The 25213-nt window shown below is 39.2% G+C and overlaps 1 protein-coding gene across 1 annotated transcript in view; it reads left to right on the top strand.

Annotated features, from left to right (window-relative positions):
- The first annotated feature begins 2487 nt into the window (after nt 1-2487).
- Nucleotides 2488-25213, top strand: part of HMCN1 (hemicentin 1) — a 469289-nt gene continuing 446563 nt past the window's right edge. Inside the window, exon 1 of the mRNA XM_008696988.2 lies at nt 2488-3116. Coding sequence (XP_008695210.2) covers nt 2849-3116 — 268 coding nt within the window. The 5' untranslated portion in view covers nt 2488-2848. The remainder of the gene's footprint in view (nt 3117-25213) is intronic.

Raw genomic sequence — 25213 nt, 5'->3', positions numbered from 1 at the left:
TAAATGTTTTAAACAGCCCAATTAAAAGGCAGAGATTATTTGATTGCATAAAAAAAAAAAGCGAGACTGAATTGTATGGTGACTACAAGAAACACTTTCAGTATAAAGACACAAATAGGGTAAAAGCGACAGGATAGAAAAGGCTCTAGCACTATGGACTCTGAGAAACAAACTGAGGGCTTCAGAGGGGAGGGGGGTGGGGGAATGGGATAGGCTGGTGATGGGTAGTAAGGAGGGCACATATTGCATGGTGCACTGGGTGTTATCCGCAACTAATGAATCATCGAACTTTGCATCAGAAACCAGGGATGTACTCTATGGTGACTAACACAATATAATAAAAAAACATTTTAAAAAAAGGCTCTATCATGCTAAAACTAACTGAAAAAGCTAGAGTGGCTATAGTATTATCACCGGATATATTTCAGAGCAAATAATATTACGAAGGATAATGAAGATAACTTCATAGCGATAAAGGTGTCAATTAATTAAGAGAATATAACAACTCTAAATGTTAATGCATCTAATTATAGGGCTTCAAAATGCATGAAGCAAAAACTCCCAGAACTACAAGAAGATATAGATAAATCCACAATTATAGTCAGTGATTTCGACTGATGGAATAGGCAGAAACCAGCAAGGATATAAAAAATTGGAATAACACTATCAAACAACTTGACTTAATTGACATTTATAGAACATTCCACCCAACAACATACATTCTTTTTAAGTGCTCCTGGAACATTCACCAAGATGGATCACTTAATCCTTATTAGGTAGGTACTATCATTATTAGTATTTATAGTTAGGCAACTGTAACTGAGTATCTACAAGTTAAGTAACTTGCTGCAAATACAGTTATTAAGTGTCACTGCTGGGCTTTGACCCCAGGGTATCTGACCCAGAACTCTTAATCACTAGGCTCTGTGACCTTCCTTGAACACCTGGAACAGCTCAGCTCTGAGTGAAAACGTAGGACTTAGAATGCAATCCTTTTTAAATAAACAAGGAGTAGGCTACTCAAATAGCATTCTGTAAATACTGCTTGGAAAGGAAGTACTTTCCCCAACTCCTCTCATATTCCCACTCAGCCCAAATGGCCTGTCGCTTCCTTTAAGTGACATGACTTATAGGTATCATAAACTCAGGTCCCACCACTGCTGGGTCTAAAAAAGAAGGCAGTCACAGACAATAAAATGCAGATGGGAGCTGGCTCCTCCTCAGGCTGCGACTGTGTGTGAGAGTTGGGTGGTCTAATACACAAACCAACGTGGAGCAAGATGCACATTTGCTCCTCTTCAGAATGCCAGGATCCAGACAGCAGCTCCTTTTCCACGAAGGAAATACATTTTTATTAAAATGAAGCAAAGACTCTCTAGCTAATGGTTGATTTTCCTTGTCTACCTTCTTTGTTATTTGTTCTAAAATGTATATAATAATTACAACATGGAAAAACTTTGTAATGTTTTCCAGGGCGAGGTTCCCTCACTTATCAGCAAGAAACCACGGAGGAACACCTTTTTAATGGATCTTTGGCTGAGACTTGGCACATGGTTGTTCTATGGGAGGAAGTGTGAAATGGGGATATTATTCTGCCTCGCCGTGCTAGGAGGATTCAAGCTGCTCAGGAGCATGAATCTTGATGATGAAATTTTAAAAATCAGTTTTCTCTTCAATATGCACTCTTTGTCTCTCATCCACTCCACTGGACCTCCATCCTTTTTTTTTTTTTTAATAATTTTTATTATGTTATGTTCGTCACCGTACTCCACTGGACCTCCATCCTGTCTTCACATCCAGCTGCCTTCCCTTCTATCATCTTTCCTAACCACAATCAGTGGCTTCCCCGTTCCTCCTGTCTCTCGCATTTCCCTCAACAGCCCCTTTCCTTTTCCTCCCGCGTCTGGACCATCCAGATCTCTCCTCCCTCCCTCCTCAGTCCCTGAGGAGATCAAAGAGTGACAGTGAGGCTGCCGCCGGGAGAGACGTTTCCAGCTCCCCCTCCCGGCTGGGCTGAGTTGTGGGCTGCGAGACCGGAGGCTGGGCTGGGGCGTCTTGGCTTCTGGGGGAACTTAGGAAAGCGGTGTCTGCAGCAGCACTGCATACAGTGGAGAAGTCAAATTCCCTTTGTGCTGGTTAGTGTGGTGTCCCCTCAGTTTGGGACTTGGCCACACATTCTTGAAAGCCATTGTTCACACTGAGGTTCAGTAAGTCAGGAGCAGCGCCGGGGGGAGCGGAGCTGACCCTGGGAGCGCTTCCCTGGTACCGAACCGACCCTACTCGCGTCGGTGGAGAGAGAAGTCGCCCTCCAGGAGGGGGGCTCCAGCGCCAAGGAGGCGGAGGGGGGGGCGCGCCGCTGGCCAATCAGGAGGCGCGGCCTCGCCGGGCTTCCCCTCCGCGCTCCCGAGCGAGCGGCGCACAGTGGAAAGTTGGGAGCCTGAGTGGCTGGCCCCGGCGGGAGAGCGGCGGCGGCGAGGGCGGCGGGACTCGGTGCGGCGCCGCAGTGCTCGGAGCGGCCCCCGGGGCATGGGCCGGGCGCGCTGCCCGCTCTCCGCGACACGCCGCGCGCGGCCGGCGGGCACCTAGCCGTCCCGGAGGAAGCTGCGTCCAGACAAAAGCTGCCGCATCTCCGCCCGCTCAGCCCCTGCAGCGCTGCGGGGTTGGTGCCCGTCCCCATCGGATTGTCGCCTCCAAACTTTTCCTAGGTCAGAGAGCTTTCGAGAGCCTAATGAGTTGCTCTGAGAGGAACCCCCCTGCGTGTTGTTGAGGAGGGCTAAGCACGGTGCTAAGGCGCCCAGGGGGAAAAAGGAAGAAAGAAAAAAAGAAAAAAAAAAGGAAAGAAGAGACAATGATTTCCTGGGACATTGTCCACACCGTATTCCTGTTTGCTCTTCTTTATTCTTCCCTAGCTCAAGATGCAAGCCCCCAGGCAGAGACCGGGGCTGAGGAAATTCCCGAGGGGGCCTCCACCTTGGCTTTTGTGTTTGATGTGACTGGTTCCATGTATGATGATTTAGTTCAGGTAATCGAAGGGGCTTCCAAAATTTTGGAGACGTCTTTGAAAAGACCTAAGAGACCACTTTTCAACTTTGCTCTGGTGCCTTTCCATGATCCAGGTAAGGGAAATATTTATTCTTTGTGTTTGTTATTTCTTGTGATTACCTATGTCTTATGCTCCGAAATTATTTCAGGGTTAGGAAGTTTCAAAACTTTTTTTTTTTTATTTTCTTTTAATGTGTAGCTGAAAACCATTGTAACAAAGAGTTGCTCTTTGGCATCTGGCTTTGCTCCCCCATTCCTCCTCGGGTCTTGTAGGTGCTTGGGCAGTGGTCCCCAAACCTGGAAGTGGGGAATTACAGGAAAAGCCGGAACCCAGAGTCCTGAGCAAGGACGTGGAAACTGGAGTTCATTGACTTTTTGGTTTTGGAGCTAAAGAATGCTTAATTATGAAGGCAGATTTGGACCTGGGTATCCAGCAGCGCTGCCCTGAGAGCTCCCATCCCGGTTGAGAGCACACTCAGGATAACTCGCACATGAGAGGGGGAGGAAAAACCTGTTGTGTGAGACCCAGGGAAGCTTGTGAGTAATTACTAGTGGAACCGAAAAGGTGAAAATAAAGGAGAAGCCATTCATTTCTTAACTGAATCTTTTCATCTTCGCCCCAAGCCATCATTAGTTCGGTTCACAGATGGGTAGAAACATTATGTCCATGTCTCATCCAGTAGAAAAGCATGTAATTTAGGTGGCGGTGCTCTTTAAAGGTAGTTGAAGCAAAATAACTGTACTTTTCCCCCTAAAGCCATGGGTTTCAGCTGCTCCGCTGTAATATGATCCTATTTACTTTTTTCAGTTTCTATTTCAAGTGGCACCTTTCAGTGAGGCTCAGGGGAGCCCTCATTGTCATTGCCGAGGGCAGCATTGCAGGGGGAGCCCTGGGCTTGCTGTCTGACAGCCACCTGAGTTTCATTAGCGCAAGTCCCTGCCCAGTTGAAGAAATACAGCAGTGGTTTCTTAAAAGCCCTCCCCCACTGTTCTCCCACATTTTTCCTGCTTTGAAAGTCTCTCTCTTCACTTAGAAGACCTCGACGCCACTTCTTCGCTATGGGAGCCTGATATTGAGAATCTCAAATTCTTTCCTTGTGCATTTTGACAAACGTATGAGTTCACATTATTGCCAGGTCTTAAATGTGGCAAGTTCCAGCTTTGTAAAAAATATAGCATGGGGAGAAATTTAGAGGGAAATGGAACTTTCTGGGATTTTTTTGTTCTTCAAATGATGAAAATAAGAACCTATCCTACTTTTGTGGGACATAGAAGAGTAGGGTAGGTTTTTCTACATTTCTACATTGACTAAGCATGAAATGTTTTGTATTCTTGAATAAAGAATTTAATGGTCCTTTGCTGTTTTTACTGTCTTAGTAAGACACCTCATGTGTTATGTTTCGACTTATTAAATGTCAGGATGCCAGTTGTGATCAGTTCAAGCCTTTTGCTGTTTTGGAATCGCTTAAATATGTTTCTTCTATGGGGATATAGCTGTAGTTGGCTAAAAATAAAGTAAAAATTGTTTTCTCTAATTAACGTCACAATTTACTTATGTCCGAGAGACTCTTATGAAATGATGTTGCTGCAAACAACACAAAAATCGCCTCAAGTCATAAATGGAAACTGGATCATCATGATATTTTGATGTGATATGAAAAATTATTGGAATAAATTGTATTGTGGTGTACCGCTTTCCAATTGTTACCAAATGGGAAAGTATGCTGTAGTTGACTTTCCTGTAGTACTTGGCATGCTATAGCTTTTTGAAATAATATGAGAAAATGATTAAATTGGTTCCATAAAATTAATTGCATGTATAATTCAACAAAATTAACTTTATTGTGATTCAAAGTAGAGAGAAGTGGCCAAGTGTTTGTTATCTAAGACTATTTAAAGTATTTTTGAAGATAAAGAGGGAGATAGAAATTAAAACATACTAATAATCTTTAATTTAGTTTGCTAATTCACTTACTGGATTGTGATATTATCTTTGTGTGACATTTGTGCGTTTGTGTGTGTATGGTGTATGTAATCATTTAAGAGTTTTTGATTCTCTTGTTCTTTTGATTGGTGATCAGCCTGGAATGACAGAAAGGGCCCTGAATGGGTATTGGCTGTTTTATTGAGTGACATCAGAAAAGTCAATTTACCTGAGTCCTCAACTATAAAATGAGAGAATTGGATTTGAGCAATTATAAGTTCTCTTCTGACTATGACATTTTATGGCTGTCTGCTTTACTTGTGCTTGTTTTTCATAGCTCCTAACCCATATCCTGACAGTTGGGTGCTATAACAAACATGGAGAGAAATGATGTGTGGACTTTAATACAATAATTATAATCTTGACAACCTACAGCTTTTCAAAGCTGGATAAGATCCGAGATATGCTCCTAGGCATTTGACAACAATCTTTAGGCCTTTGCACATGATTGCTTTGGCCTTCTGCATTATAGTTTGGCTCAAGGTGTGTGTTTGTGGGTGCAGGTAAAAATTAAAATACATAGAAAACACAGGCCAGGCATACATGAGGCAGAAGTGTAACAGGTTAACAAGGAGGTGATAAAATCATTCAGAATATGCCCATATAAGGAGGGCGCCTGGGTGGCACAGCGGTTAAGCAGCTGCCTTCAGCTCAGGGCGTGATCCTGGCGTTCTGGGATCGAGCCCCACATCAGGCTCCTCTGCTATGAGCCTGCTTCTCCCTCTCCCACTCCCCCTGCTTGTGTTCCCTCTCTCGCTAGCTGTCTCTATCTCTGTCAAATAAATAAAATCTTAAAAAAAAAAAAAAAAGAATATGCCCATATAAGGAAGCCAGTGTGGAGGACCAAAAACACACCCAAGGTAGGAGGAAGTACCAGAGAGGACGAGGATCATGAAAAGTCATGCCAACCTTTTGATGCTGACTGGCCAAGATGGGTTTTTCACTTCCGTAATTACATTTAATATATTATTTTTTAGCAGCTTCATTGAGATATAATTCCCTTATTACATAATCATTCATTTAAAATGTATAATTCAGTGGGTTTTAGTTTATTCATAGGTACATGCAACCATCACCACAGTCTGGAACATCTTCGTCACCTCAGAGAGAAACCCTGTGCCTTTTACTTACCAGTCCCTTAGCTCGTCATCCTCCCAGCACTAAGCAAACACTAATTTACTTTCTGTTGCAGATTTTTCTGTTCTGGCCTTTCATCTGAATGCAGTCATATAATATGTAGTCCTTTTTGACTGTCTTCTTTCACTTTAGCATGATGTTTTCAAGTTTCATTCATGTTATAGCATGTGTCAGTGCTTTATTCCTTTTAGTGGCTAGATATTATTCCATCGTGTGGATATACCACATTTTATTTATCTGTTAATCCATAATGGCTATTTAGGGTTTTGGCTATTATGAATAATGCTTCTATCAACACTTATGTACTAGATTCTTTGTGGATATATGTGATGTTGTAATTTATTAATATATATTTGTTCTTCATTCACATTTCTTGCATAGAGCTCCTAAAACCCTTGTCATAGCCTAAGCGATGAGAGCCATAAAATTGCCTTTTATTATGTTAGTGGAGTGACTTTTGGATCCCACCTAAGGATGGAGGCTGGTTGCCAGGAGATTCAACCATGTGATTACAGGGTTGGAATTCTCAGTCCCACCCCAGACTTCTGGGGAGGGGAGAGGGGTTGGCGGTCAAATCACTTGCCAGGGGCCAGTGATTTAATTAGTCTTGACTATGTAATGAAGCCTCCATAAAAACCCAATAGGACAGGATTTGTATAGCTTCGGGGCAGTTCACATGTGGAGATCTGGGGAGAATGGCACTCTCAGAGAAGACATGGAAGCTTCATACCCCTTTCTGCATACCTTTCCTCATGCATCTCTTTCATCTGGCTGTTTCTGAGTTATATATCCTTTTATAAAAAACTGATAATCTAGTGAGTCTTTGGGTTTCCTGAGTTTTTTGAGGCACTCTAGGAAATTCATCAAATTAAGAAGGGGGTCATGGGAGCCTCTGATTTATAGCCAGTTGGTTGGAGGTACAGGTAACAACCTGAACTTGCAGCTGGCCTCTGAAGTGGATGGGGTTGGGGGTAGGCAGTCTTGTAGAACTGAACCCTTACCCTGTGGAATCTGGTGGCGTCTGAGAATAGCTTATTGTGATGTGAGGAACCCCCCCCCCACATCCCCACATTGAAATTGGGGGCTCACAACACAAAAGAACGTATGTTTTCATTTCTCTTGGGTACGTATCTAGGGGTGAAGTTGCTGGGTCATAGTAACTCTATGTTGAATTGTTTGAGGAACTGCCCGACCATTTTCCAAAGCATTTATACCATGTTCCATTCCCACCAGCAGTGTGTGAGGGTTCTGATTCCCACACATCCTCATCACCACTACTTTATTATTGAACTTGTTGATTCTTACATAAAAATTTTTGCTGTGCTTTTTACAACACTCAAAATGTATTGCTGTCTTTCTCAGCACACAGCTTTGAGGAGGGCTGATGGTCTTCCTCTTACGACAGCTCCTTTTATCATCAGTCTTCCAATTCTCCTCTCTGTAAAAGAGGTGCTAGAGACAGAGGAAAGAGAAAGGGGCAGTGTGTATAAATGAGTCACTTCATATAAAAAAATTTCTCTTCTTCTCTTTCATTATGTCTCTGGTTTTTCCCCAGGATATCTTTTATCTGTCTACATTCATTCACTCATTCACTCACCTATTATGTTTCAGGCATTGCTTCAGACATTGGGCATACGATTGTCTGAATAAAACAGACAAACGCTTCTGCACTCGCAGAGCTTATGTTCTACTGGGAGAGGCCACCGGCAATAAGGAAAATAATTAAAATATATATGATGTGTTTGTTGGTGGTAATTGGCCTGGAGAAAATAAAAAGCAGAAAAAGAGTATGAGGAGTTTGAAGTGAGTTGCGTGTGTTGGTACTTAAAATGTGGTGGTCAGGGAAGTTCCCAATTGAAAAGGTCACATTTGAACAAAGACTTGAAGGAGACAAGGGAGGGAGGGAGCAATGAGGATATCTGAGGAAAGACTTTTGCAGGCAGAGGAACAATAAATGAAATGTTCCGAATATGGCAAGAGCATCCTGCCATGTTCAAAGAACAGTGAAAAGACCATTGTATCCAGTGCAACAGTGGGGGATAGGGAGAAGTTAGGAGGTGAGATCAGAAAGTTGGTGGGGCACACCATGAAAGGGCTCATAGGCCACTGTGACTTTGGCTTTTCTGTGAGATGCAGAGCCATTTTAGGGTTTTGAACAGAGTAGTGACATGATCTGAATTATGCATCCACATAATCATTCTATTGTTTGAAAACACTCTAGAGTAGAGCAAGGGTAGAAACAGGGTGGCTAGGAGACTATTGTATCATTCAGGCACAAGAGGATGGTATGTCGTGGGTGAAGTTGGTAGCTGTGGAAGTTTGGAGAGAGAATTGTATTCTGTGTATATTTTGAAGATTAAACCAAAAGGATTTAATGATGTGTGAGGAAAAAGACAGAAGATAAGGCAGGTGCTCAGGATTTCTGTTGAGTGAATGGAAGCATAGCATAGCCGTTTACTGAGATGGAGAAGAATGGGCAAGAAGCAGGTTTGAGAAAATGATTGGAAGGATGAGGCTTTAATTTTTGGTGTGGTTAAGTTTGAGATGTTTTTTTGGTGCCTAAATGGAGATATTAAGAAGGCAGCTGGATATATGAAATTAAGGTTCAGGGGAAGAGGTCTGGGTCAGAGATACAAATTTGGGATCCAAAGGTGTACGTATAGATGATATTTAGGGCCGTGAGTTTAGATGAGCCACCAAGGGACTGATTACTTGAAAAACAGTAAAGGTCTAAGGAGCCAGCCCTGGGACAGCAATTGTGAGCAGTCAGAGAGATGAGAATAAACCAGCAAAGTAGCCTGAGAAATTGAAGTCAGAGATGGAGAAGAAGAGTACATTATCCTAAAAGCCAAGAGAGGAAAGTATTTTGAGGAAGAAGCACTAATTGGTTAATTAAGAGGAGGACTGAGAATTGGCTAGTCAGTTGAGCAATATGGAAGTCATTGGTGACTCAGGAACCATAGTGAAGTGTAGTGATGGGAGTGAAAGCCTGTTTGGAGAGAATTCAGAAGAGAATGGGAGAAAAATAATTGGAACTCTTTGGAATTATATTGTTGTTTCCAACTACTGGAATGGTTGCTTTGTTCGTGAAGCAAAAATTGAAAGTAGTTTTGATAAATGATTCAACCAGTATTTTACAAAGTGCAAATTCAACGTATTGGAAAGAACATCCAATTTGAAACAGAAGATTTGTGTTCTTTTCCTTATTCTGTCATTTGAGCAAATCATTCAACCTCGCTAGACTTCTGCTTCTCTATCTGTAAAATTTGTGCCTTGGTAGGTTATTAATAAGTTTGTGATTTTAATAACTGTAATATGGTGAAAGATAAGTGACTGCAAAGGGGTTCAAAGTAGCAAGGGCTTGATTCATTGGGAGAAATATCAGCTTACTTTCTCTGCACGTGAAGAGTTTCATTGTAATAAAACCTGTGAGCCCGGAGTGACTTTGTATGTTTCTTTCTGCAGGACCTTCAAGGTGTTAGGAAAACATTCTAGGGTTTTTGTGAGAAGATGCTCTTAGAATTTAATTCTGAGCAATAGCAAAATCACTGGAAGCCATAACGAATAGAAAGATTTTTATAAAGAAAATATTGCACATTTAAACTTTGAAAACCTATACAAATTTATATGAACTAAACTTCCAATTGAAATGTTTTGAGTTCCAATAGGTATAGGAAAAAGAGCCACAAAGCCGTTAGTCTCCTTTTGCTTCTAGCATATTCTACAAGAAGAAAGATTTTCATGAGGAAAAGGATTGGTCTCTAAAGTCCAGGAGAAATCCAACCAAAGGCAATGAACTAACATTTAAGAATGAGAGATTTTGGTTGGACAATGATAGCTTTGTTCCCTAGGATGATAGAATATTTTAACCTGAGAGAGTAGTAGATACTATGTCACTGGATGTTTTCTGAGGATCTGTAGAGGTGTTTTTCTATGTACAGTGAAAACTTTCTCCCAACATATAAGGACCAAATTTTGATAAATCAAATATGTTAAATGTGTTAGGGATGTTTCTATTTAACCAAATCTTATCTGACTCCCATAGAACAGTGTTTTTTTTTTTTGTTTTCTGTTTTTGTTGCTGTTAAGTTGAGGAACAGCCTTCTAATTGATTGTTGGTAAATCAGAATTTGGTTTTGCTTATGGTTTGTCTCTGGTCAAACAAACAATAACCATTCTCAGTGGTCTTTATAATTCTGCTTACCCACCTTTCTTTCTGACTAGACATTAACCTCCTTGGGCAGGGACTGCCCCATTTATCTCACAGACCTGGAACACAGTAGAAACACAAAGAAATGTTTCATGAATGAATAAATGAATGAATGCTGGAAACAAGAACCAGTGAGTTCTCTGGGTATTTTAATCTTGCCTTTCATTTCTGCGACTTTACTTTTTATTTTTTAAAGATTTTATTTATTTAACAGTATGGAGATTTCCTCAAAAAGTTAAAAATAGAGCTACCCTATGACCCAGCAATTGCGCTACTAGGTATTTATCCAAAGGAAATAAACAGTGATTCAAAGGGAAATATGTACCCCAATGTTTATAGCAACAATGTCCATGATTGCCAAAATACAGGAAGAGCCCAGATGTCCATTGACAGATGAATGGATAAAGAAGATAAGAAGGTGTGGTGTATGTTTATATATACACTTATATACATACATATGTGTGTGTGTGTGTGTGTGTGTATAAAAAAATATATATGTAATGGAATATTACCCAGCCATCAAAAAGAATGAAATCTTGCCATTTACAATGATGTGGATGGAACTAGAGGGTATTATGCTAAGCGAAATAAGTCAGCCAGAGAATGATAAATACCGTATGATTTCACTCATATGTGGAATTTAAGAAATGAAACAAATGAACATAGGGGAAGGGAAGGAAAAATAAAAGATGAAATCAGAGAGGGCAACAAACTGTGAGACTCTTAACTATGGGAAACAAATTGAGGGCTGCTGGAGGGGAGGTGGGTAGGGGGATGGGGTAACTGGGTGATGGGCTTTAAGATAGGCACTTGATGTAATGAGCACTGGGTGTTATATGCAACTGATGAATCACTAAATTCTACCTCTGAAAATGATAAAACAGTATATGTTTTTAAAGTGATTTTAAATTAAAGATTTTATTTATTTCACAGAGAGCACGAGCAAGCACATGAGCAGGGGTTGGGGCAGAGAGAGAGGGAGAAGCAGACTCCCTGCGGAGTAGGGAGCCTGATGTGGGGCTCGATCCTAGGACCCCAGGATCATGACTTGAGCCGAAGGTAGGCGCTTAACCAACTGAGCCACCCAGGTACCCCATGTGACTTTTCTTTTTAAATCATAACAATCAGAAGAACAAAACTAAACAACATAATGATTTACTAATTTGGCCTTTTTGGTGATGCATATGTCCCATCTAAGATTGAATATGATTTGGAGGTAGCATTGTGACAGGTCATGCCTGAGTCTTTGGGTAGTCATTGAATGTTTGTATAGCAGGTGAATTTAGGGGAGGTTGGATTTCTATGCAGTCTGGAATGTCTCAACTGAACTACCTTCCATTTTTTACTAAAGTGGTTGAAAAAGTGTCACAACAAATAAATTAATTTCTAAGGAGCACTATAAACCAAAGGTCCACATTATAGTAGTTCTCACAAGTCTACAGGGATTCTCAACGTTGGTTTTATTTTTTCTGATAAATTTCCATGAGGATTCCCATCTCTATGGAGAATAGGAAAGATTTAAAACTGAACTTATGTGAAATGTAAGGTGTAATGATATCAACTTTCCTTACTTTTGTGATATTATGGTTAAATAAGACAGTATATGTGCAGATCCTTTAAAAGTGGTATCAGTGGTGGTGCTCTTGCTGAATGACTCACATTGGTCAATAAAGAATGAATGGCTGCTGCAGAGGAGCCAGTTATTAAGAAAAATAGTAGAATATTTATACAATAAGACTACAACATTAAATGGAAAAATATCCCCTTGATTATGTGGCTATTAACCTCTGGGCAAAGGACAATTCAAACAAGTTCAAATGTAGTACCATTCTAATAACGTTCACTGCTTGAGAAGCATGTATTCTTTGCTGCACTGGTCCCTTGAGCCATTGACCACTGCTTTATAATTGGGAAACTGGCAAGAGAATTTAAAAATCCACAGATAAATCATCGTATTCATTGATTCATTCATTTATTCACTTAGTCATCAGTCAATAATAGGCTTCTTACTATTTGTCAAGGACTGTGATAGGTACTTTTGATTAAAAAATAACGAGGCATAACTTAGACGAAGTTAACAGTCTCTGGGGAGAAGACCAAGAGAAATAGCAATATTATATACCATGATACATTTTATAGTGGAAAGAAGCACAGGGAGCTATGTGAGCCCAGAGCAATGCCCCTGATTCAAAATTCAGAAGGTGATGATCCCCAAAGTGTTTCTGGAAGTATAGCCTGGGCTGAAACCTGAACAAATTGCATAAGTTAAAGTAGTTTAATCAAAATATTAAGGAGTTTGGATTTCATCCTGAAAGCTATCAGGAGCTTGGAAGGATTATAAGTGAGGAGTGACATAATTGGGTTTTCATTTTAGATCTCTATCTCTTGGATGGATTGGAACAAGGTGTCCTGACAGTTGAGAGCTGAAAGCTGAGGTAATCACAGTAATTCAGTGGGGAAATATTGAGGTGACTTGGATATAGGAAGATTATAAATTTCTGAGCTATTAGCAAAGTCCAATGGATTGGACTTGGCCCTTAGAACTAGGGAAAAAGGGAAATATGAATTCCTGCTCAGGTTAAAATATGAAATTGACATACAATTGAAGAGAATATATATGTAAAGTTGGGGTGCCTGGGTGGCTTAGTTGGTTAAGCGTCTGCCTTCGGCTCAGGTCATGATCCCGGGTCCTGGGATCGAGCCCCGCATCTGGCTCCCTGCTCTGCAGAGAGCCTGCTTCTCCCTCTTCCTCTGCCTGCCACTACCCCTGCTTGTGCTGTCTCTCTCTCTCTGTCAAATAAATAAATAAAATCTTTAAAAAAAAAAGAAAATATATGTATAGTTTGTTTTAAGAGATACCATTACTCTTCAGGCCGGTAGTCTTGATAATAAGCTCCTTATACATTAACTTGCCTAAAATAAAGTATCAACCAAAAGTATGGGGGGGGTCAACAATGAAAATGAGAGTCACAAAAATAGCTAAGGCATTGTACAACCAAGTTCTTTATTTTAACTGAGGTATACTTGACATATATTAACTTCCGGTATACAACTTAATGATTTGTTATTTGTATATATTGTGAAATGATCACCACAGTAAGTCTAGTTAACATCTGTCACCATACATAGCTATAAAAATTCGTTTTCTTGTGATGAGAACTTTTAAGATTTACTTCTCAGCAACTTTTAAATATGCAATACTGTGTTGACTATATTCACCATGCTGTACACTATATTCTCATGACTTACTTATTTTATTACTGGAAGTTTGTACTTTTTTTTTAATAATAGTTTTTTATTATGTTAGTCGCCATACAGTATATACTTAGTTTTTGATGTAGTGTTCCATGATTCATTATTTGCGTATAACACCCAGTGCACCATGCAATATGTGCCCTCCTTAATACTTTTTGATCCCTTCACCCATTTGACACTCTCCCCAGTCCCCATTTGGCAACCACCAATTTGTTTTCTGTATCTATGAGCTTGGTTTTGTTTTTAGATTCCACATATAGGTGAGATCTGTAACAGTATTTGTCTTTCTATGTCTGACCGATTTCACTTAGCATTATACCCTCTAGGTCCATCCATGTTGTTGCAACTGGCAAAATTTCCTTCTTTCTTATGGCTGAATAATATTTCATTGTATATATACCACATTTTCTTTATCTACTCATCCATTGATGGATATTTAGGTTGTTTACATATCTTGATTATTACAAATAATGCTGCAATGAACATGGGGGGTCCATATATCTTTTTGAGGTAGTGTTTTTGTTTTCTTCAGGTAGATACCTTAGTGGTATTGCCAAATATTATGGTTGCTCTATTTTTAATTTTGAGGAACCTCCGTACTGTTTTCAATAGGGGCTGCACCAGTTTATATTCCCATCAACAGTGTGCAAGGGTTCCCTTTTCTTCACATCTTTGCCAACGCTTGTTATTTCTTGTCCTTTTGGTAATAGCCATTCTAACAGGTGTGAGATGATATGTCACTGTGGTTTTGGTTTGCCTTTTCCTGATGACTAGTGATGTTGAGCATATTTTCATGTACCTGTTGGTCGTATGTCTTCTTTGGAAAGATGTCTATTCAGATCCTCTGCCCAGCTTTTAATTGGATTGTTTGGTGTTTTTGCCAAGTTCTATCTAGGGTTCAGAATGTTAGTTCTTTCTACCCTTAAATAACCAGTCCACCCATCAGTAATATTCTAACTGTGGCAATAGACTGTTTATCGTTATAAATATGTAATGATGTCATTACATATTTGGATCATACTATTAACTCTCCTTGTTTTGATTGCATGCTCCCTGAACAGCCTCCTGATAATTTAACCGAATGCACTTTCTTTATGGGGAGAGAATGCTCTGGTCAGACTTGCACATACATCAGATTTACTAGACAGTTATATTCTTCGTTGATAACTCATATTTTGGCATACCAGTTTTATGCATTAGTCTCTATTGTTTAAAATATTCTGACAGTGTCAAGTTCAAGTTTTTGAGTTTGTAAGTCTGAGAGCCAGAACTTGGTTGGTGGTGAATTTAACAAAGTAAATGTCTCCCTGTGTGGGTCTGTTTGGGTGGCCTGTCTCCAGGTATCATTCCTCAAGCATCTCCAACTGTCAGTGTTAGTATGAATAGTGCCAAGTAGCTGTTCTGTCCACTTGAAACTTATAGAGATGACAGCTGAAGCCACTGGAATACATGAGATCATCCAAGGAGAGTATGTACACTGAGAAAAGAAAGAAGACAGGGTAGAACTATGGGGAACACAAACACTTAAAAGACAGAAGAAGGGAAGTTCATAAAGGATTCTGGAAAAGAGAGTCCAGGAAAATAGGAAGAGAAACTTGAGTGAAATTGAGTGCAATCTAGGAGGTAATTAGATCTAAGCAGGAGAAGTTGTTAATTCTGTCCATTTATAAGGTTACAGAAAATAAAGGCTAACCTCACAGGCTGAAGTGGACAGTTCATTGGGGTTGTGGAGCCATGAGGCTGAAATGGGTAAGAAAATGGTGCTAGCAAATGCAGTCTCTTGACTCATGAAACATATCATTTTGGTTAAAAGCATGGGCTGTGGAGTCTGATGCTTGGGTTGGAAGCCTGGCTCCATCAATTACTTATGATTTTAACTTCTTTGTGCTTCAGTTTCAGTAACTAGGAATTGTGTGAATGTGAGGATTGAAATAATAGATGTCCAAAACTTAGCACAACCCTTTGCACCCAGTTAATTCTCAAAAAACATTACTTATTGGGGACTTAGTTTTGAGAAAACATTTTTTTTAAGAGGGGACAGAGGAGAGAATTAAGTACTGCTGGAAAAGAGTCAATAGAGTAGAAGAGATGGAAAAATGCCAGAGAGAACAGGTAATTTATGAAACCAGGACTTTGAGGGAGCAAGAGGAGACGGGATTCCAAGTAGAGGGATTGGTTGTTGGTAGGAGAAGACCTTCAGTTCATTAGTGTGATAGAAGAGAGACAGATCACAGATAGCATGGTCATAGATGAGCTGGTAGGTGGGGATGCAGGATCTTAGGTCACTTCTTGTCTGATGGACTCTTTTTACTCAAACAGAACCGTCATTTGACGAGAGGAGGGAAGTGGCAGAGGACAGACAAGGGATTTTAGAAGAGTAATGGAATTTTGGAGGTCAAAGGTAACTATAGGGACAGATAGATTGTTTCTCAAGATGAGTTGTGGTTCAGAAGATGAATTTATAATGCTTGAACTTTGCCTAGCTATGTGATTTCTTTAGCCGCTCTCAGCAGCTTGGGCATAACTGCTGAGGTTGACCATTGGTTTGATCCAGGACTGGGATTTTGTTGAGCAGCTGTGACTAAAGAAATAGGATATGGTTGAGAAGGATATTGATAAGAGAAAGACTGAAGTGGCAGATCATAGAGTCAGATCTGGATGTAATGGACTGACAAAAGTTGAGATGATGCATGTGAAGGACAAAATGACAAGGACGCTGAGGTCATTGGTAAGAATAGCCAGAGTGATTGATCATAGAATTTAGCTTGCATAGCAAAGGAAGTTTAACTAGAATGAAGATCGTGGGATTGAGATCAAGGAACCTGAGTCTCCAGGGTTGAACGTGGTTGTTAAAGTAACTCAGATAATAAGAGAACTTAAAATGGTGAGGAAGATAGTAAGTCAGGCATCAAATTTATATTTAATAAGAATTATTGAGAAGTCTCCAGTTAACAGTGATGAAGAGGGTTAGAGGGTGTGATAGGTGGCACGCACCTCAAAATGGCAGGCGTTTTCTCTGAAAGTAGAGAAATAATGGACTGGGAATGGATCAGCAGCCACCTCCTGTCCCTGGTGTATCTGAGGTGTTGGGAATGAGCAGACCCCGCCAAAGAGGACTGTCGGGGTGGTGGTGCCATCCAAGGACAACCCTGTTTCAGCTAAAGTGGGAGGTAGATGGAGAGCTCTGTGGGAAGATGGGTTGGAAGGTCATGGGATTTGTGAGGGCATAGGATGGTGAATGAATGGCTCAAGAGAGAAAACAGAGTAAGTGAGAAGAGGAATGGTTTGCATTTGGGGCAGCCACCACAGACAATTGTGACATAAAGCAGGGTGGATATGCTGGTTGCAAAGTCTAGCCAAGGCTTGTATATAAATTTAAGAAACCAGGTCAGGCCCTGGGAGAGTCGGAGCCTAAGGAAGTTAGCTGTTGGCAACTCTGAGGGCAGTGTGGCTGGTAGGGACTCCTGATGAAACATCTCATCTCACACATCTTATTGACACAGGCATAGTAGCGTAATTTTTATTTCTAATAAGAACAGCCACCATTTTATTTTTTTGAGTCATGACTATGGACCAGACACCGAACTAGATAAATTCCATGCTTTATCTCGTTTAAGGCTCACAAAAACTCTTGAGAGGTGGATGTTATCTTTATTTTACATATGAGACAACTGAGGCTTATGTGATATGAATTCTCACAAAATGTACAAAATCTCCTGAAAAAGAATAGTTTTCTCTAAGTTATTTTTTTGCCACCTTCTTTTGAGAAATGTGTGAGATTGAGGGAATGTGCCCAAGAAGGCATGGTGAAGGGACCACCGTGTTCGTTTGCTAAGGCTGCGGTAACGAAACCCCACAAGTCGGGTGGCTTAAACAACAGAAATTTATTGTCTTCAGTTCTGGAGGCTGGAAGTCTGAAATCAAGGTGTTGGCAGGGTTGTTTCCTTCTGAGGGCTATGAGAGAGAAATCTGTTCCATGCCTCCCTCCTAGCTCTGGTGCTTTCCTGGAGGTCTTTGGTGTTCCTTGGCTTGTAGATGCACTGATCTTTGCTTTCATGTTCACAGGGTGACCTCCCTGTGTGAAATTTCCCTTTTTTATAAGGACATCAGTCATATTGGATTACTGGCCCACCTTACTCCTGTATGATCTCATCTTAACTAACTATATCTTTTATAACCTTATTTCTAAATAAGATCACTCTGAGGTGCTAGGGGATAGGACTTTAACATGAATTTTGCTGGGACACAATTCAACCCATACTGGGACCATTCAGTAATTAACATTAAGAAAACGAAAGTCTTTAACTCTTATGAGTCAGTTTGTTCTAGAAATTTCTGATAACAATGTTTGTATCAGGGAGTATCATGGACTCTAAGCTCTGATCTCTTTTTGGATAGGAATGAGTTTCTCATTGGGAATTATGGAGAGGGGCATTAATATGTTAGGGTACTATTTAAGTCCTTAAATAATTTGAATTTTTAAAAAAATCTGTGCATTTTACTCTTAAATCATGTAATACTAGAGATCATTTACTCTTAAAACATTTAATTAGGTTTTATTGATTTTTTTTTTGGAGATGTTGAGACATTTACTTTAATTCTGAAATGGGGAAAATTATATAGGAGCTAGGAATTCTGAGGATTGTGTGTGGGTTCCAAAGTATTTTAAGTTTGTATACCTCTAGGTTTCTTTTCTTGGAAACTTCAAACGCACTAATTGGAGCAATTTTTCCACAGCACCAGATCTCTAAGAGCTTACCTTTAAGCACTGTTTTATAGCAGGTGGGAGGAGTTCCTTGAAGTTCTCTGGCTGGAAGGAACTCTGATTACCACTGAAAATGCCTCAGGGCAGTGGTAGCTGTCCTTGCCAAGATCTGACCCGGGAAGGCTGGTTAAATGAGACTTATGGGTGATGGAAAGAAATAAATTTATGAAATGGCTCTTGTTCTTTAGGTTTTTTTTTTATTTTAAACCAGGTAGAAGGTCGAGACAATATATTATTTCATGAAGCAGTAGAGAACAAAATTCTAAAAAGATATTGTAGCATCTGGAATATCAATTTTTAAGATTCAAAGTGAAATCTGTTCTGTTTTTTGTTGAGTTCATTATTTTTACTTCAAAGCCCTTTGCCAGAGCACACAGAAAACCTCATTTCTATTGTTTCATATTCCCCAGAGGGTCTTCTCTGCTCCTCTTAGGTGAACTTGTTCACCACCCTCTGATCAGGTGATCACACTTTTGCCTCAAGTGTTCTCCTAGGCCACACCCTTTGTTGGAATGTTTCCCTGTGTGCCAAGACATTTTCGTTTCTCTAATTAAAAGATTCTTCCAAAATTTTACCTCTTCCAAGGAATTTTCCTGGATTATTGGAAAAGTGTCACTCAATATTGAGATTCCCCTTTTATATTTGTTGTATGTTTTATGGACTTAATTTATGCCTTTGATAACTTCACTGCTATTTTTTTCTCCTTCTATATTATAAAGGAAATTAACAATTGACTTGATTTATCTTGACAAAGTAAAATCTGGTAAAGTTAGACAGAATTGTATAGATTTTGAGTGAATGGATTCTCAAATCAAATAGACCAGTGTTTGATTATTAGTTAAGTTACTAAATTCTCAAAGCCTTAGTCTCCTTACCATTAAAGTGAGAGTAACGGTCCTAATGGTCATACTTCCTTGTCGAGTTGTGAGAATTAGAGGGGAAAATGCACTGAAACATTTGGCTGAGGATTTTTCAAAGGAAGTAACACTTGACATACAGTCGAAACACCTGGGTCCTGGCTCTCTAACTGGACAGGTCCTTTGACCTCTTAGAACGTCGTTTCCTTCTGTTTAAAATAAGGATATAATCACTAGCGTGCTGTTAAATCGTAAACCACTGCCTCTGGAGTTGGGGTGGGGAGGGGTCCTTATTTGTAGCATTTGACAATTTCCGTGGTGTAGATATTCTGTCAGTGCCAATTTCAAACTACCACATGGTGTCACTGGATGTGGAGCTGCGAATAGATGTGCATGATTGTCTCACCCACTCTAACACAAAGGGGGAATATTTATGTTTAAATGAGATGGTATTTGTGAAAGGACTTAGTGTAATAGGTATTCACCAAATGTTAGCTTAATTTTCCTTGGAAAAGTCCTTTAGATGGGTAGAATTATTGAATGTAGAATTAATTCTATGACAAGAAGCAGACTGAGCACTTTCTTCTCCAGGACAATTTGAGAAATTTCAGCAGTAAATACCCAGAGATGCCAGGCAGACAACACTAACGCAGAATTCGCCCAGGAGGAACCGACTGCCTTCTTCGGTGTTCACTGGGCCATCTCAGGGCTATCTCACATTTACTAGCACCCCCTTCCCACACCACATGCATCTTTTCCTATGTTCCCCAACTCAGCAAGGGTGCTACCATTTTCTCACAGCTGTTTCAGACAACACCCTTGGAGTCATCCTGGACTCATCTCTTTTATACTCCACATCCAGTCATTCTGCAAATTTTTTTGGCTCTGTCTTCAAGTCTTTGTTTCACCACTACTTACCACCTCTACCTCGAGTTGCCGGGAATGGCCAGCAATCCCTGTACCAACGGATGAAAGATCACTCCAAACTTTGCTGTGAAAGAGAGGAGAAGGCAAGGGGGGTCAGTGCTCAAAGACAAAGACCCTTTGCTCTCGCCTTTATTGATCCTTCAGAATCATGATAAATCTATATCACTCTTTCTCAAGCATGACAAAGGGTCTTACTGGAACTAGGAGGATCTGTTTATGGGTACAATAGGATATGCTAATCTGTGTGTTCTGCTAGCTGCTAAACATAGCCTAGGGGACAATGCATACAGGGCAGCTGTTTGGGCTAAGAAAGCTTTGGGGAAGGCAATTCCTCATGGCATTCCTAAGGCAGAGTGGTCTCACCGGACTCAGCATTCCAAAAGCCTACCCCTTCTTCGAAATCTTCCCCGCCCCCAGCGGCCTCCGGGTTACATTTTAGCAAGCCAGGTGTTACGCATGATTTCATGCTGTACATTAAACCCAACACTGAGTCACTTTAACTGGTGTCCCTGTTACTGTCTCCAGACTGTCAGAGGAGCTTTTAAAATGAAAGGCCCCTCACATTATTCCCCACTCCCCTTTCTGACCTCCTTATTCACTTCATTTTTAGCATATTGGCATCTTTATTAATTCTTACAAGCCAGGCACACACCCTCTCCAGAACCATTGCTCTTGCTGTTCCTTCTTTCCCCAGAATCTTGGTTGGCTAATATCATGACTTCATCAAGCTCTTGGCTCAAGCTTAACCCCTCGGAAAGGCCTTCCCTGACCACCAGTCTAACATAGCTCCCCATGTGACTCTGCCCTGTCAAAGTGCTTTATTTTTCTTTTTATAGACTTAGCCCAGGTTGACATTAGAGACGACATGAATCCATTTATTTGAGGTCTAGCTCCTCCACTCAGTATAAACTCTATGAGGCCAGAGACTTAATTTTCGTGACTGAATTCCCCAGAGCCTCACTGACATATGGAAGGCACTCAATACATAGTTACTCAATGAAAGGATGAATTTTTGTAAGTGTTCCACGTGTACTTGAAAAGAGATTCTTTAATTGTTGAGTGCCACCTTCTATGTATGTCCGTAAGATCAAGCTTAATTATGCTATTCACAAATCCTATCTCTTTATAGTTATTGCCTAATTGATCTATCAGTTTTTGAATAAATTATATTAAAAATTTCCACTGTGATTGTGGTTTTGTTAATTCCCCTTGTAACTCCAGTCAGTTTTTGTTTTTAAGGACACGTCGTTAGGTGTATATTGGCTCAGGATTGTTCTCTGTTCTTAGTGAATTGTCCATTTTAACATTGAACATATAGTCATCTTTATCTCTAATGCTTTTGCCTGTAAATACATTTTGCTTGGTATTAATAATGCTGTTCCATATTTGGTTGGTATTTTTGATATATATCTTTTATCCTTCTCTTATTTTCAAACCATTTTTAATAGTCAGGTTTAATCCTGTACTTTTATTGTGATTATTTATATATTTGGACTTATTTTTGTTATTTTGTGTTTTCTATTTACTGTGATTTTTGTTATAGATTATAATATAGATTCTATTATTATTTTTGTATAGATTACATTACATTCTTGTTTTTAAATCCCAATGAGTCGTTTTTGTTTATATAGTCAGTGTTTGTATAGATTTGACTTGTTTACTAATTTCTTTACTCCTTTTTACTTCTAGCTTCCCACTCCATTTTGGATTCTTCCATTTTTTCCCCCATTCTTTCTTACTTTCTTTACATTCCTTAGTATTTTTTTCAGGAATTGTATATACGTAGGTGTTGGTTTACAACCTTGGGAGTTTCCCGGGTAAAATTCTGAACTAGCCCCCCATACACAATAAGCAAGGAAAGACCAAAGAAAGAGGCAGGCCATTCCAGATTGGTAGGTGGCAGGTTCAATAAGCCAAGGGAACTTAAGATGCTTGTCTTGGGCAGTGCCATGATGAGTAGTTCTGTACATCTGGCCCCCAGAATCTTAAGAGTTTGTGTGGAAGACTTAATGGGGTTCAGTCATGTATACAGTTCAGATGGTCTCGGTAACACATTATTCCCTCAAGGCTTCATCCTTGAAGTAGCTCCTCATGCAGGAACAATGGGCCATATGTGCATTCCAAGGACAGGGAAGGGGTGAAAATCCTCAACCTTGCATTTCAACCTGAAGTCACCTCCTCTCCATGACCTCCGACAGTAGGAAATCCTTTTGTTTTTTTGTTTTTTTTAGAATTTATGTATAGCATCTTAATTTGTGACTAGTGGGTTAGTTAGTATAGAATTTGTATCTAACTTAGCCCATTGAAGATATTCTTTTATTTTCTGACTTCTTTTGTTGATGAGAAGTCTTCTGTCAGTTTGTCATTCCTTTTTAGTTAAGCTGTCTTTTCTTTCTGGTTATTTTAAGATGATTTTTTTGCTTCTCTGTTGTTGTAGTTCCTTATTTACTGTCTAAGCATGGATTTGATTTTGTTATTCCTGTTTGAAACCTGGTTTGCCTCTCCAACCAGAGGACTTAAGTTTGTATTCACTTTTGGATAATTCTTATCTTTCAAATATTTCCTCTCTTCATTCTGTAATGTCTTCTTTATAAAATCCTGTTAAGTGTACTTTTGATCTTTTCATTCTGTTGACCAAGCCTCTTTATCTTTCATATTTTCCATTTCTTTTTCTTTCTTTGGTGCATTCTTGGTGTTTTCCTCAAATTTTGCATAGAGTTTACTTCAGCTCTATCTAATCTACTTTTGAAGTCATCCATTGAGTTTTCAATTTCAATAATAATAGTTTTTTATTTCCAGAAGTTTCATTTGGTTCTTTTTCAAATCTGTCTATTTTACTTTATACCATATGCTTTTCAATATTATAGTCTCTTTAATATTGTTGTATTATTTCTACCTCTTAGAGTGGCAGAAATTCTCCCAACTATTTGGTGTACTGACTCTCCCTCATTGTGGTTTGTTTCCTTGTGTAGTTGCTAATTGTTGACTGTGAATGCGTCTTTAGCAGGGAGTCTGGTGTACCCCGGATTGTGCACTACTGGTGTTTATAAGAGGTTTGCATTTGCTTTTTTTGTGGTCCTAAAATTAGTTTGTGGGCTAATTTTTTTTGGCTTTGGATTCTTGCACCATAGAGCTAGTACAACTACTAACCCTTACATGTTTCTGGTTTAGGATTTCAGTTTCTCTCAGGAGATGTATTCCCCCCATTAGAGACCTGGATAGATGGCAAGTCTCTTGCCAGTTTTCTAGGTTAGTGGGAGGAATTTCCTGATCCCTGTCTCACTGATTGGGCTGAGTTTCAGCGGGATACTTTGTTGTAGTTCTCTGATCCAAAGAGGCTGATACCAAGAAAACTGGACCTGCATGACATTAAAATTTTAGCAGCCAAACCTTCTATCAGGATCTGATACCTTCTTTTGCTGCCATGGTAACAAGAGAAGTTTAATTTTAGTTTGAGTTCCCTTTTTATTTTAGGTAACTGGAAGATTTCTCCTTATTTTAATCATTTGAGTTTGGCTCTTATATAAAAAGGAAACTTTGCATTTTATCCAGCATTCCTGTTTTTTAGAGGGAATGTCTTCCATGTCAGCTTAGTCTGCCACTTCTCATATCTTTTTTCCTTGCCTATTTTTTTCCCATATCCAAATTTCTCCCATTAAAAAAAAAAAAAAGATTTTCTTCAGGGTAAAACATTTGCCTACAAAGAATACTCTAGGCCTAGGTGATTTCTTAGGAGAGCTTTACTAAGTATTCAAGGAAAAATAATCACAATTTTTACAGAACTACTTCCGGGCAATAGAAAAAAAGGGAACACTTTCCATGAGGCTGGATAACCCTTGTACCAAATAACTAATATGGATAATACAAGAAAGAAAAATAATAGGTCACCTTCCCTCATAAGTCTAGATGCAAAAATTCCAAATGGATATTAACAAATCAATCTAGCAATATATAAAAAGAAACTTATGTAATGACCAGGTTGTTTTTATGCCAAGATGAAAAAGATTAGTTTAACACTAGAAAGTAAATCATTATAACTTATTATATTAGTGCGTAAAAGGAGAAGAACCATATGATCATCTCAATAGATTCATTTGATATATATCAAATGTTATATATGCATTCGTTATTAAACAAGGAAACAAATAGCTCTTAGAAAACTAGGATGTACAGTAATTTTTTTAATCTAAAAAAACCTCATTAAAAAACTCTCTAAAATAATTATCATATTTGGTGGTTAAGCTCAATTTTTTTCCATTGAAATTATAATCAAGATAAAGATGAGATAATATTTGACTACGTTATACTGTATGTATACCGATGACTCAGTTTTCATTTCCAGTATTATTTACTTATGACTTCTCTTTTCCTTATGGTCAGTTTAGATCAGTTTTTCTATTTCAAGGAAACAGCCTCTGGTTTTTTGATCATCTCCAATTTTTTTTTGTTTTTTGTTTTATTAATTTGTGGCCCTATTTAAATTAGTTCTTAGCTTCTACTTTCTGTAGTTTTGTTTTGTTGTCCCTTTTAATTTCTAAATTTAAATATTCATTTTTACCTTTTTTATTTATAAAACAGATATTTAAGGCTTTTAACTTGAATTCATACATTTTCTGTATTTCATGAACCCCTTTAGTTGCATCCCAGAGGTTTTTATCTGTTGTATTTATATTGTCATCCAATGCTAAATACTTTTTAAGTTCCATTGTGTATCTACTTTAACCATCTGGTTTTTTTTTTTAATGGGATGTTGCAAAGAATTTTTTTCTTTTCATTTTATGACGTTTTTAATTTTAATTCCAGTATAGTTAATATAGATTATTATATTAGTTTCAGGTGTACAATACAGTGATTGCACAATTCTATACATTACTCGGTGCTCATCATGGTAAGCATACTCCTAACCCCTTCACCTATTTCACCCATCCCCCACCCACCTCTCCTCTGGTAACCGTCAGCGTGTTCTTTATAGTTAAGAGTGTGCCTTGGTTTGTTTCTCTCTTTCTCTTTTTTCCCCTTTGTTCATTTGTTTTGTT

Source organism: Ursus maritimus, unplaced genomic scaffold (genome assembly GCF_017311325.1).
Source record: "Ursus maritimus isolate PB19 unplaced genomic scaffold, ASM1731132v1 scaffold_2, whole genome shotgun sequence".
NCBI classification, from domain to species: Eukaryota; Metazoa; Chordata; class Mammalia; order Carnivora; family Ursidae; genus Ursus; species Ursus maritimus.
The sequence above is the reverse complement of the archived record's forward strand: the minus strand, read 5'-3'. Positions and strand labels throughout refer to the sequence as shown.